A 14,616-nucleotide genomic window follows, 5' to 3' on the forward strand; every position below is an offset into this window, starting at 1 on the left:
TTACGTTCAAACCTTCAAACGTTAACACCTACAACACAGCCCGCTAAACCTACAACTACACAACTTTTACATCTACAACTACCAAAATAACTCGCTAACTCTAAAACTTACAAACGACAAAACCTTCAGCAACACAACATGCAAACCTTCAAACGATCCAGTAAACCTACAAACGACCCAGTAAACCTACAAACGACCCAGTAAACCTACAAACGACTCAGTAAACCCACAAACGACCCAGTAAACCTACAAACGACCCAGTAAACCTACGAAAGACCCAGTAAACCTACCAACGACCCAGTAAACCGACAACCTACAGCATCACCTGTGAGGTCTGCCTAAACCTACCTGCGATCTAACACACCTTGTAAGACCACCCACGCCAGGTGTAGTGACGGTCAAACAGACGAAGGAGGTGACTTGGACAAAAAATGGGGTCAACGTCTTTCTTAAAGAGTCCGCGAATCAACGGCCACATATCGGCTATAGGAACAGCACACAACGTATGGCAAATGACATACGAGAACAGCACACAACGTATGGCAAATGACATACGAGCATAACAGTACACATGGTATATAAATAACACGAGAATAACAGCAGACAACGTATGGCAAATGACACACGAGAAATAACAGCACATCGTATGACAAATAACATATGGTGCATTTATCAGTGAGCATGTTATGCAGAAATAATTATATCAAGCGACGAGCCGTTAAAATATAGCACATAATAAAAAATATAATTAACTAGTATTTTAAAATGGGTACTTCGTGACAATAAACAGCATTAACGTAAGAAGGATGTATACTGTATATAATTAAATAACAAGGTTTGATTTTGGGGGAAAGGGGGGGGGGGGGGGTTGGGGTTAATATAATTATAAAGGTGTCTAAAATTTCCATTAAGGAATTTAATTGCATGGTAGGCCCTATTCCTTATCTTAAGTTGTTTATTTTTTTGACAACTTTGCACAACACAAACTAGCTTAGCTAATGTACGCAATCTTATTATCTATGTTAATGCGTTGTTTACTTACACATCTAGCGAACCATTCCAATATCTAAATATAACTATCCACTCTAACTGTGGTAGGCATGAGTTAATTCCCTTCGCTTAGATTCATAACACATTTCCTTGAATAAGAATACACACACACTTTTACACGACAGTAGCCTCGCTTGAATCACGAATATCTTGAATAGCTTCCCTTGGTATCCAAACAATCTTCAAGGTTACAGATCACTACAGCCCACACCGCACGAATTTAGCACGCTTTGATATCGTAAAAAATTAAAACCGCGAAATATTTTCCGTGGAGATATCCAAGTCGTCGGTCGAATTGGCCGATAAAATCGTCTGTCGCTGAGTCCTTGAACCAAAAGCGCTTTAGAAAACACGTGCCGGCGACGTCCGTCTGTCGCTCCACCGTGACACAGTTCTGACTGCCGTATCAGACAAGATTAAATTGGGCCGTCGAGAGATGTGCGTCGTGTTGACGTCACGATTACCGTACAGCGTCTACGTTAACGGTTACTTCAAAAACTGCGCACATATTTACCTTAAGCCGTCGTATTTGACGACATAATTTGTTGAGTGTGTGTAGCTGTATTTTTAAAAGGGAATTAATTCACTTTCGTGCAAATATTTCACAACACCAAGAAAGGACGGAGAGCCGGGAAATACGCACACATTCTGAAATGGATTGTTGTGAAGTTAGTGGTCCCCCTTTTCTGAAGTTAGTGGTCCCCCTTGTCTGAAGTTAGTGGTCCCCCTTGTCTGAAGTTAGTTGTCCCCCTTGTCTGGGGGAGATTGATGACCTCCCCTGGTGTGTGTGTGGGGGGGGGGGGGGGGGAGATGAGTGTCTCAGTGGTTGTGTTTACTTTAGGGGGAAAATCCTGGAAACTGGCATCATTAAAGTGGATTAAATTTCTCTCATTATGGCCTTTCCTCTTGTACAACTACTTGGTCTGATACATAAAAATACGGTACACAAGTATAAAGTTCCAGCACTTTCTTTAAGGCAGAAAAGTGAGGTAATTAATCTTAACATCTACACAATTACAGGTAAAGTATGTAAGTGATGAATGGTTGAAAAAAAAATATTTACAAGTATGAGTGTGAGGTGGGGGTGGAGAGTAAAGCGTACTGTAGAAACCTTTAAAAACTGTGGCTTCGACCTAAAGTCAGATATTGTAATGATTAAACGCAGACGTACATTTTTTTAAAGTTTTAATTTAATCATGTTTGATATATGTTCTTTTACTTCTTATGTGTTTATGATTAAAGAAATAGCTTACTTTCGTTAATGCTGAAAAAAAAGTTTCAAAACTATTTAACCCGGGGGTTATAAATAGGTATAAATCGGGAGTGAACTCCTTTAAACTTTCTCGTATGTACGAATATAACTCCTTGATAAAGTAAAAATTTAGCCCTACTTTAATTATATTAATCTCAGGTTTTTATTTATGTTTGGTTTAGGTTTACGTTCAGGTTTAGGTCTAGTAACCGTCTCGGTAAGTTTAGGCTTAGGATTAGCTCTCGATATAGAAAAACTAAATTTATCGACGATACTATCGTATACACCGGAACATGTGGGGACGGCTAATTGACAAGTATCATTTGACAAAACTAGACCGCTGGGAATGTCTTGAACTACCGAGTTAGAAAAAGTTTGATGAATGCTGGACAGTGGGGCTCGCTTGACCGTGGGAACATGATAACGACTGGTCAAGTTGTAGTGTGTGTTGGTCCGTGAAATTGGGTGGACTGAAGACGGGAAACTGAGGCTGGACATTCGGACATTCAAGTGGGAGGTGGGTGGGTTGTACTTTGTGTGCAGGTAAATCCAGGTGCGATTCAGCTGGTAGTGCGTAGGACTGAGAAATTTCATTCAGACACTGCTCTAGATCGGATCAGACGTGAGTAGAAAGCAGGGGCGATAACCGCTATCATCAAGTGAAATCAGACGATCTCACACCTGCTGTAAAACATCCATCAGACGATCATTTCCTCAACTGTTTTTTTTTTAAATAACGTCTGAGGTTTTATTTTTTCTAATTTATGTTGAACTCGCTTTTAGAACTAGGACAAAGGGCTTTACACAACGTATTTTAAGACCACTTTACCTGAGCACACACCTGGTTTCTTGAATTATTCCAGCTCCCCCCTCACCACCACCATCTATTAACAAATTGCTAGTTTAACAACTGCCCTAGTAATAGTTCACTTGTATTTCAAATCCACTTTTGACCTAAGGGCAATAATACAAAAACACTGGGCTAAAAGTATCTTGTTATTCCAAATGTTATCGATCTATACTTTTTATTCTATCCTTAAAAATGGCAGAGTATATTCTAGCACAGTTTCATTTCCGGACCCCATCAAGTCATTCCCTATTTCTCTCAAAGTTTATCTTTAAAGTTACTCCCTTATTCCCTCCCCTTGCTGTGCGGAGTTACCTGCCCACGGGAACAACAGCGAACGTACAAACAGGGATCCGGTTTCGTTTTCAATCACAACGAATTATTCAACTCTCGGATAAATTTGTAATTCCAGCCCTCCAATGTCAAGGTCGCCCAGACAAGAACACGAGTCGTGTTACCGATTATCATGACAAGACCGGGATCCGGCAATTGCCAGGTAATTTACGCGGACGGGGGAAAAATCTGGCAACAAAAGGGTTTAAATGGTGGAGGTAGACGCAACATAAGGTGCCGCCAATAGCCGAACCCTGGGTGGGGGGGGGGCAGGGTGGGGGAAGGGGGTTGTTAGGTCATTACCAACACGAGAACTTACTTGTAATTAATGCCACAAGGTAGACGCTTACATTTCCAAACTATTCACCTACATCTTAGGAAATAAACGCTTACATCTTAAGGGTTAAAGGCTATCTAAGACGATGAACTCCTAGATCTTAGAGGAAATGGGGTCAGCGCCAGAGTCGATTTTTTAATCGGGATCTATGCAAGGGTCAAATTATTTAATCATTATCTATGCAAGGTTCAAATTATTTAATTGTTATCCATGCAAGGGTCAAATTATTCAATCATTATCTATGCAAGGGTTAAATTATTCAATCACTATCTATGCAAGGGTTAAACGAATGCAACATGCAGACCCCGCTGTGCCCATACAAGACTATCGGAAAAATGGGAGTTCCAAAGTTTGTCTGGTGAAGACCTTTTGTCGAAACAGCCCCAATGGTCCAGGCTCGGAAACCAAACCAGCTCCAGTGGCAATCATCACAGAACAGATTTGTTTAAAGATTTGATAACACAACAATGTAAACTTGGCACGCGAAGAATGTTGTTTATGTTACCATGGCGATGTGAACAAAAAATAGCTGACCTTTCGGCGAATGTCAGACAGATCAAATTTCGACCACTAAGGTGATAACTGGTGTACCTTTGATAGTCTGACCCTGATACCTGGGCTGGACAGAGTGCTGCCCCCCCCCCCCCCCCCCCCCCCTAGGGACAAGTTGAACGGGTACAGATTGAATCTTCTGACAGTTGTTTCTTTAACGTATTCAGACTGTACTGGGTCAAAGGTCACTTGGGGGGGGGGGGGGGGTCGGGGAAGGGGCGGATGTGGGTCCAATACATTAGACACTTTTGTAATGCAAATGTACAGAGAGGTGTGGTTATATTGGGAGCATGTACCAGGAACACCAACAGCAATACAAAAGCAATGAACAGCGACAGCAATACAACAGCAACAGCAATACAACAGCATCACCACACCCAAACAAACACCAACACAACAACACCAGCATTACACCAACACTTCACCAACCCCACCAAGGCCAACGGGACAGGTTCTCCCTTCTGTCCCGATACATCACGTGACTTTAACCAGAAAGACACGTCAGACACGCTCCAGGGAAATCATCGATAGAGAAATTCGATCAACCATTTGATTTACCTGGGTGGAACAGGTGCTAGACACAGGTAAATAGCTGCTGCTGTTTCTGGCTCTAGTTCCAAGACTCCAAGTGTTGATCGAATAACGCAGGCACATTTTTTAGCCTTAATTATCTGTAACATGCCGTGTATTCTGGTGGCTAAATCAGTGAAGTGGAAAATATCAGACAGTAAATAGACAGGTAACTTGGAGTGGAGAGTATAGGCATGAGGTAAATAGACAGGTATCTTGGAGTGGAGAGTAGTGGCATGCTGTAAATACACAGGTATCTTGATAAAGGGCTGGTTATTGGGGTGAGTGGAAATATGTAGCTTAGTTGTGTGTGGTGTGATGTTTTAGTATGTGTTATGATACGTATTGTGTGGTGTGTAGCGTGCTCGTGCTCTGTGCTGTGTGTGTATATTTTCGTCACCGTGTACCCAAAATAATCTAGCTGTCCATAGTCTCCCCAGGACTAGTACTCATCCACGTGTAATGTTAAAAACAACAACAACAAAAATAAACAGCGTTTCAAGTCGAATGCAGTCAGCCAAAAATACCAAAGGCCAAAGGTTGTTACTCGAGTAATCTCCCCTCACAGGTGTAGTCTTTGTGGTGTTATCTACCATTGCTAATTAAGACCGAGTTAATAATATTATGGGCGGGCTTAAGTCGGCAGCAATTAATTAGCACAAAAATAACTCGCGATACGGCATTGTAAACAGAATTGTTAGGTCCAATCGGGCCCAGCGTATTTATTAGTGGATCAATGGGGTCTTAAATACAGGTCGAGAAAGGGGGCTCTTATTCAAGGTCATGGGACCTTTGTTGTAGGTCTAAGGGAGCTTTCTGTAGGCCTAGATGACCTTATAGATCTAGAGAACCCATTTTGTCAAAGAACGCTTGTTATTGGTCGGGAGGGGGGGGCGCTTGCTATAAGTCTAGGGAGGACTTTAGATGGTTTAACGGACTTTAGATATCGGTCTAGGGGCCCTTGCTATAGGTCTAGGGGGCCCTTGCTATAGGTCTAGGGGGGCCTTGTTATTGGTCTAGGGCCCTTGCTAGGGAAGCTAAAGTTAAACATTCGTCCCTAGCGGAAACAACGGGTGTATTTGACAGTCATATATTTCTACACACAGCATGTAGTGCTATGTCGGCTGTGCTAGGTCGGATATAAATATATATTTTAGATCAAACAATCCAAAACCTGGGAACTGTTCTAGAGCAGGAATCTGGGTCGCTGGACTGACCACCTGACGTTGAAAACTGGACACTCCATGTCCCAGCCATGAACACATACGCCAGATGTACATAAGGTGGTCAGTGTTTTACAACAGATTTCAACTTCTCGGTCTGTGTGTAAACAATAAATCAACTTCCTTTTTTTAATCTACCACCAACGTTTAAATTAAATAAATATTTATGTGTCAACAGGGTGGTATTTATAGGGTGTGCTGGTGTAAACTAGGACGCCCGGGCCACTCGGCTCCAAAGTTCCTCAGTTAACCAGAGTTATGGAACCTTTTTCTACACTAAATCTTCCAAGGTTTAAAAAAAAGGCGAGTCGGGTGTAGGCCTATAGGATTTCAAGGCAAGGAGTGATAGAGGATGGGTAAAGTACTAATGGGGTGGGGTGGGGGGGGGCTGTCAGTAAACGGTAGTGGGGGTGTGTTTTCGTTAGTGGGCCAGGGATTACAGTTTGACTTGTGTATGGTATGTACGTGCAATACAAATACAAATATAATTAAATTTGATATAAAATAAAACTAGAATGATCTCCCCTAAACCTTCTCGTATATAACAGTAGTGGTTGGGTGGGATGCCAATTCTAGTGCAATAGGGCTATAGACATATACAGGATAGGGAGATGCACACAGAGGCGTAAAGTTCTTTATCTTTATGAAGATTTTATCAAAATCGTAGATCCGTATCAACTTTTAAGCGATTTCCGATAACCGGAAGTGGTACTTTTTCTACTTTGAATTTTTCAAAAGCCTATAACTTGAGTACTATTTCAGGTAGATAAATGAAATTTCACATGTAAGTAAGAGATCTAATTCTCTACCTTCTGTCACATTTTGAGTGATTTCCGTTGACCGGAAGTATTAATTTTCGCTATTTCCGATTTCTCAAAAACGAATGTAAATTTATAAAGTACTAATAATATTCCGCACTATTATGCACATTTTATTTGGCGTTCACTGGTGTGCAATTCTTTTTTTCTACGAGATTTTATTCTATTTTAAAAAGTTTAAGTATTTAAAATGGAGTAAAATTCATGTTTATATCCCGAGTTCCCATCCCCTGTTTTTTATATAAGAATATTCGAGAAAGTTTAGGGGAGATCGCTCCCGGTTTATTTGAAATAGGAAATAGAGTATCCCTTCCTGTTCATCCGAGATCGCTCAAAAGTTGATAGGTACCTATGTGTTTATCGATAAGAATTGGATATAATTTTTTATATATGAAATTTTGTTAACCAACAGACAGATATAAACAAAAAATTGCAAAGTTTTCCAGACTAAGGATGGTGTAAAACGTACAGATTTGTTAAAATATCGATTTCGATTTATTTATTTTTTGCCCGATTACAATACTTCTACTACGTATATGAGGAAGTAGGTATACCTGTACATTTATTCCGTCAAGCCGTCAAGCTAATTAGATGTTTTGAACTTGCATAACGGATCGAAAAGATAAGTTTTGTCACAACACTAAAATTAAACAAGTATAAAACACTTCTGAATGCTTCGGAAAAGAATGTGTTTGGAAAATTTGAGCGAAATCGCGGCATTAGACGCGGATCAAAACTGGGTTGCAAGGTCGCACTAACAGAACAGATATTGTTAAATGAATAAAAGCTTATAACAAGAAGGACGTTTATATCGGGACATGTTACCTCAAAACTTCGCGGTCGGCGGAGCAGGGTGGTAATTGTAAACACGCCGCAGTAATTTCATAAATGTATAATAATTTTAAACAAGTCATTTCACATGACCGTGCACAAAAAATACACGCTGCATAAGACAGAAAAACGACAGAAAAACACCAACAGAAAACACCAACACGACTGAATCTACAATCCCAACATATACCAACATTTACACAACACTGCCGTCTGCTCTGATACTTACATCGTCTGCACCTAAATCCATGTCCGAACTCTCCTCCACGTCGTCATGACGTACATCCTGAACAGATTCCGTTTCACTAGGACCGTCTTCTGGCCGGTCCACGACTGGACACTGACCATCAACGTCGTTACGGGAACCACGTGACAGCTGCTTGTCAGACCCGTGTTGTGACAGGGACTGTCTGGTCAGTTTGTTCCAGTCGATGTAGCCGGTGTAGTCGCCGTGGTCAGCCGTCAGTGACGTCACTTCCTCCTCCTCGCTGCTGGCGTCGAACTCCGGGGGCGGGGGGATGGTGAAGTTGTCCTCAAACCTCCAGGACACGCCCTCCCCCGGGCAGCACGTGTTGTTGTTGGTTATGTCATCGTGTGTCAGGTGAACTTTGACACCTGGGTCAGGTGACCCGGAGAGATCAGAATCGCTAAGGTTTCTGTTGGTAATGTGGTGCTGACCTGAGGCGACTGGCCGGCCACTGGCCTGCTCCTCCGAGTGACACCTGCAGGCCCTCTTCACCTCCTCGTAGATCTCGGTCAGCAGCTGGAACCTCCGCATGTTCAACTCGTGGCCCAGTTTAGGAGACGGGGGCGACACTCCGTGGTTCGGAGCCGGGGATCTTTTTGTTGCGTACGACTCCCGGAGCTGGAGCAGACGCAGCTGATACGGCACGGAGGTCTCCGGCTCCTGATGATGGTGGTGATGGTGAGAGTGGTGGTGCCGGGGATGGTAGCACTGGTGGACGGGCTTCAGCTGGTGGTGGTGACGGTGGCGATGTCGGCTGTGTTTCCTCCCCTCCCCGCAGTCGTCTTCCCTCTTCTGCTTCCTCCTGTCTTTGGTCGGGGTCTGGATCTCTGACCCGGATGTTTCCGTGGCCTTGACCTTAAGACGGACGTGTCCACGTGACGCCCGTCTCTGCTCCTCGTGTCGGGCGCTCTGACGCTGTTCTTGCTGGATGATTCTCTCCAGAAGCTCGTCCGCCTTGTCTAACTGACCGTCAATTAAATCTGCCTGACCATCAAACATGTCTGACTGACTGCCAATCAAATTTGCCTGATCATCTATCATGTCTATCTGACCGTCATCTGAATATGACGGACCATCAACCATATCTAACTGACCATCCAGCTTGTCGAACTGACCATTACCTTTGGTCAGGTGAGCTGAAGAAGGATGTAAAACAAGTCCTTCAAACAGATGCTCAGCATCAGTAAATTCGTTAACTGTGTCTTGGTCAATACACGGCATCACATGGTCAACACACAACTCACTGTCTGACCTCAGGTCATCGAACACTGACATCAGATCCCGTGTCATATGACACATGTCACCTGACATCAAATCTCGTGTCACATGACACATGTCACCTGAAACCAAACCCTGTACGTCTGCACTAAAGACTTCAGCCTCGATGGACGGGATATCGGCCACAATTTCAGCTTCCACGGATGACATGGACGTATCGTCCAGCTGTCCATTCTTGGAGCTGTCCATCGATTTGTCGAATGTTGAAGACAAATCTCCAACAGAAATGCTTTGCTCAATTTCATTCTGTGAGGAAACAAATTTTAACACTCGATTGTACATGTACATCAACTAGAATGTATCGGAGTATTTTTAAAACATTGGTCAACTTTAGGGTCAAATAAACCGACAGACTGAACGTAACTATGCCATCTCCATGGTACCCACATCCCCTGGGGACCCACTAGTCAAACCCCCACACCCCACCCTCGTCTAGTACTCACCTTCACAAGTTGTATAAATCTGTGTAGTGTGGTGTACCCACCTCCCCCCGGGGGTCCAGCCCCCCCCCCCTTCCCCGTCTAGTACTCACCTTCACAAGTTATATAAATATGTATAGTCTGGTGTACCCAACTCCTCCGTGGACCCACCCCCCCCCCTTACCCCACTGTCTAGTACTCACCTTCACAAGTTGTATAAATCTGTGTAGTGGGGTGTACCCACCTCCCCCGGGGGCCTACCCCCCCCCCCCAAACCACTCACCTTCACAAGTTGTATAAATCTGTGCAGTGTAGTGTACTCATCCTCCACTTGATTCATCATCACAACACGACCACAGCTCTTGTATCACGTGACCAGCTCTGGTAGAACACAAGAAGCAACAGTTAGCTCATCGGTCAGTTCAGAAAGTTGGACGAGGGGAGCATGGACATTCAGGGTGGAGCAAAATATAAGTGTATAGGGGACATGGACAAACGTAGGTGTAGGGGACATTGACAAAAGTAGGTGTAGGGGACAAAGGGGACATAGACAAACGTGGGTGTAGGGGACAAAGGGGACAGAGTCAAACGTGGGTGTAGGGGACAAAGGGGACATAGACAAGCGTGGGTGTAGGGGACAAAGGGGACAGAGTCAAACGTGGGTGTAGGGGACAAAGGGGACATAGACAAGCGTGGGTGTGGGGGACATAGACAAGCGTGGGTGTAGGGGACATAGACAAGCGTGGGTGTAGGGGACATAGACAAACGGGGGTGTAGGGGACATAGGGGACAGAGTCAAGCGTGGGTGTATAAAGAGACATACTCAGACAAGCACTAAGACAACTCCAGGTATGAAAGCAATAAGAATGGAAGCGAGTGACAAAATAAAACAAAGAGAGGAAACAAAAATTTAAGGATCACTGGAGAAGGAAATAAAATAACTGCCGGGATGACGTGGTCTGAGATGAGAGAGTCTGTGAATAGAACAGGTTGGAGAAGTGAATAGAACAGGTTGGAGAAGTGAATAGAACAGGTTGGAGAAGTGAATAGAACAGGTTGGAGAAGTGAATAGGACAGGTTGGAGAAGTGAATAGAACAGGTTGGAGAAGTGAATAGGACAGGTTGGAGAAGTGAATAGAACAGGTTGGAGAAGTGAATAGAACAGGTTGGAGAAGTGAATAGAACAGGTTGGAGAAGTGAATAGAACAGGTTGGAGAAGTGAATAGGACAGGTTGGAGAAGTGAATAGAACAGGTTGGAGAAGTGAATAGGACAGGTTGGAGAAGTGAATAGAACAGGTTGGAGAAGTGAATAGAACAGGTTGGAGAAGTGAATAGAACAGGTTGGAGAAGTGAATAGAACAGGTTGGAGAAGTGAATAGGACAGTTTGGAGAAGTGAATAGGACAGTTTGGAGAAGTGAATAGAACAGGTTGGAGAAGTGAATAGAACAGGTTGGAGAAGTGAATTGTCTGCCATAAAAAAGTAGACAGAAGTACGAACATGACTAATGTATGGAGAGACGATGAGTGCAGGGGGCATCCCATCACGCGAGTTTGTCTTGGCTGTCTTAGTTCTAAAGTTCAACAGAAAAAAAGCAAATTTTGTCTTAAAGTTGAAGTTTACTCAGCATAAAATATGTCGTAAACTTCAAGAATAGATGAACAGTTTTTTCCCTTATAGTTTCCAATTTGGTTATGTAAAAGGTGGGGAGAGGGAGGGAGGGGGGGGGGGGGGGAGAGCAGAGAGAGAGAGAGAGAGAGAGAGAGAGAGAGAGAGAGGGAAGGCGTGGGAGGGGTAAAAATCCGGGTTCAAACAAGAATATTTTAATTTACATAGCTACGTTAAAAACATAGACTTAGCAGCAAACATGTTAATTTTAAATGTTGGTAGTCTAGATATAAATAATGTGGGTAGTCTAAGTATAAATAATGTGGGTAGTCTATAAAAAATGTGGGTAGTCTAAGTATAAATAATGTGGGTAGTCTAAGTATAATAATGTGGGTGGTCTAAGTATAAATAATGTGGGTAGTCTATGTATAAAAACAATGTACTAACCGAAATCCATGGAACTATATTTTAAAACATTTTCTAAGCCCGCAGAATATGTAAACAAGCACAACACAGGCGGCGTAACTCCTAGTAAATTAAATTATCCCCGCTCTGTTCAACACACTCGGCCCAACGCTCGGATAAACTCGGGGCACGAGAGTTGCTCGCGCGATTAGAGTACAGCGAGGGGCTTATACTCCCACTGTGGGAGCTTATACTCCCATTGATATCTTGTCTTTCGCATGGAATTCTGGGTGGACTCTACAAACTGTTTTGATAATGACTCGAGTTAATTACACATTTAATTTAATTAATGTGTAACATCACAAGTAACTAGTTGCTAAATCGAAGCTTTAAACGAAATAGTTGAAAAATCTTCGCCAAAATACATGCCGTAAATACGAGAAATACTGTAATATAATACGTTTATGTCAGACAGAGGCGTAGCGAGGGGGGGGGGGGTGCGGACCGCACCGGGTGACACCATTTAGCGGGGGTGACACCAAGGCAAAAAATAGTAAAATATATAGAGACAAATTTGAAGGGGGGGGGTGCAAATCGAAAGTTCGAGGGGGAATGCAAATCGAAAGTTCGAGGGGGGGGGGTGCAAATCGAAAATTGAAAGTTTGTCACGGGAAGAGTCCCTACGCCCCTGGGTGGTGACACCATTAAATGCCGCACCGGGTGACACCCGACCTCGCTACGCCACCGATGTCAGATCAACATTGATATGTTTGCGGTGTAACAAATTACAAGAGAGATCTAGTCAAGATATTGTACAAGGAGTGATGATGCTACATTATTTAAGGTATAAACGTTTCTTTCCAATTTAGCGACAACTACCCATATGTTAACCATTGAGTTATGACTAAAATCTTCTAATGTTGTGTGTGTTAGGTTATCGAAGATGCTAACTCTAAAAGTCCAAGGGTACGGCTAATCGACAAACGTGATTTCTCACCTCTGACGAATCCCGTCAGATTAATTAATTAACTATCCTCATCATCGTTACCGTTATCTATTAGATTCGAGGATTAAATAATTAATTAGCTTCATCGTCGTTACATCAAATTAACGTAAGACCGTCGAAATCTTCTATACCATCCCTGGCTGGGTGTAAGAATTGTTAAAAATTGTTTTTGTTTTTGTTTTAATTTTAAAATCTCTCTGTAGTGGTGATGTGGTGATGTGGGTTGTAGATAATATTTATAACAAGAGCAGTATACAGGAGGTTATAAACAGGGAGAGCCATATACTAATTTACACCACGTGACATCAATGTTACCGTGAATGATCAGTAGCGTAGCGAGGGCGGGGGGGGGGGACATATGTCCCTGGGCGCCGAGCTTAGGGGGCGCCAAAATGGGTTGGAAAAATAAATTGAAGGGTTGAGGGGGGTGCAAATTGAAAGTTTGAAGGGGGGGGTGCAAATCAAAATCTCGAGGGGGGGGGGGTGCAAATCGAAAGTTTGAGGGGGGGGGTGCAAATCGAAAAGTTTGTCCCCGGGCGCCGGGAAGGGTCGCTACGCCTCTGCGTGAATGTACACATTTCATAACATCAATCTTACCATCCGAAAATGTACACATCAATTAAGTTTAGCACCAGTAAACTACAAAACCGCTCCTCAATATAACAAAAAATCTCTCGAATAATTTCAAGCTTGGAGTTGGGCCAGGAACAACAACCCATGCTGGCTTCTTGGAAATTAATGTTAGGGAAACTTCACAACAGAGTTATGCTCTCTCGGCTTAAAGTTCTAGACTTTTAATGAAACGTTAAGATCAATGTTGTTACAAAATGCTATAATTATCTGGATTAACACCGATTTACATAGGTGTATCCACTGGATACAAATTTAGGATTACTCATGTGGATAACATCCATCGTTCAAATGTCTAAATTTATTCTGGTAAAACTACCTCTTTCAATTTTTAACATTTTTATTTTCGAACTGTGCCTTTGATTTAAATACATTTTATTTTTTTAGTAAGCTTGTTAACTCACAACAACAGCTGAAATAAACGTTTTTTAAGATAACCAAACATTACGCTAACGTTCTAGTAGGTTTCCTCTTTCTCTTTCTTATTTTTTTTTCTAAACAGCGGAGGGATTTACATCTCCTTGGTACTAGAACTACTTCTTACACGTGAAATTTTAGTCGCCGCACAAACACACCTTTATGTGGTGCGCAAACTTTAGTTTGTGTGCGCACCACATAAACGTGTGAAAGTTTACCACTAAAACTGTGCACACCACAGAAACATTTAACATGCTGAAATGTCAATAATTATGTTGTTTTGGTATGGTTGGGTGTAACCTCTGTTGTGTTTGTGATGGTTTGTTGGGTTAACTACACACGTTTTCTTATAGGTTATAAAGTAAAAGTTAGGGTTAACTAGGCTATTTTAAGTTATGTGTTAATTAATAAGGTTGAGATTTGAATAATGAACACGGAATGCCTGAGTTCATTTGTAAATGACTCGTCAGAAATAACATTTTTTTTAAAGAAAGAAGGGAGCTCCCTCGCCCTTTACTTCTCTAACCTCCCACCCCCCCCCCCCCACCCCCAAGTGAAACAGCCGACCCTGCTGATGTCAGATGGAGATGCCGTTTGTCCTGTGCCAGATTCACCAGCAGGTAATGGTCCAAAACTTGACAGGTGAGCCAGACAGGTGAGTTGGTGGAACCTTAAGAGAATAGGGATCTGTAGAGGTGGGAGGTTACCCTATAGAGGTAGGGGGTGTAGAGGTGGGAGGTTACCCTATAGAAGGTAGGGGGTGTAGAGGTGGGAGGTTACCCTATAGAAGGTA

General features: G+C 42.8%; 1 protein-coding gene across 1 annotated transcript in view; it reads right to left on the reverse strand.

The window, feature by feature from the left end:
* LOC131935064 (uncharacterized) overlaps positions 1-14,616 on the reverse strand; it is a 122,561-nt gene that overhangs the window by 94,748 nt on the left and 13,197 nt on the right. Inside the window, exons 2-3 of the mRNA XM_059291350.1 lie at positions 10,041-10,138; positions 8,043-9,584 (exon numbers count right to left, since the gene is read on the reverse strand). Of these exons, the coding sequence (XP_059147333.1) occupies positions 8,043-9,584; positions 10,041-10,100 (1,602 nt within the window). The 5' untranslated portion in view covers positions 10,101-10,138. The remainder of the gene's footprint in view (positions 1-8,042; positions 9,585-10,040; positions 10,139-14,616) is intronic.

Source organism: Physella acuta, unplaced genomic scaffold, assembly GCF_028476545.2.
Source record: "Physella acuta isolate Inbredline_101_S28 unplaced genomic scaffold, ASM2847654v3 ptg000131l, whole genome shotgun sequence".
In the NCBI taxonomy this organism is placed as follows: Eukaryota; Metazoa; Mollusca; class Gastropoda; family Physidae; genus Physella; species Physella acuta.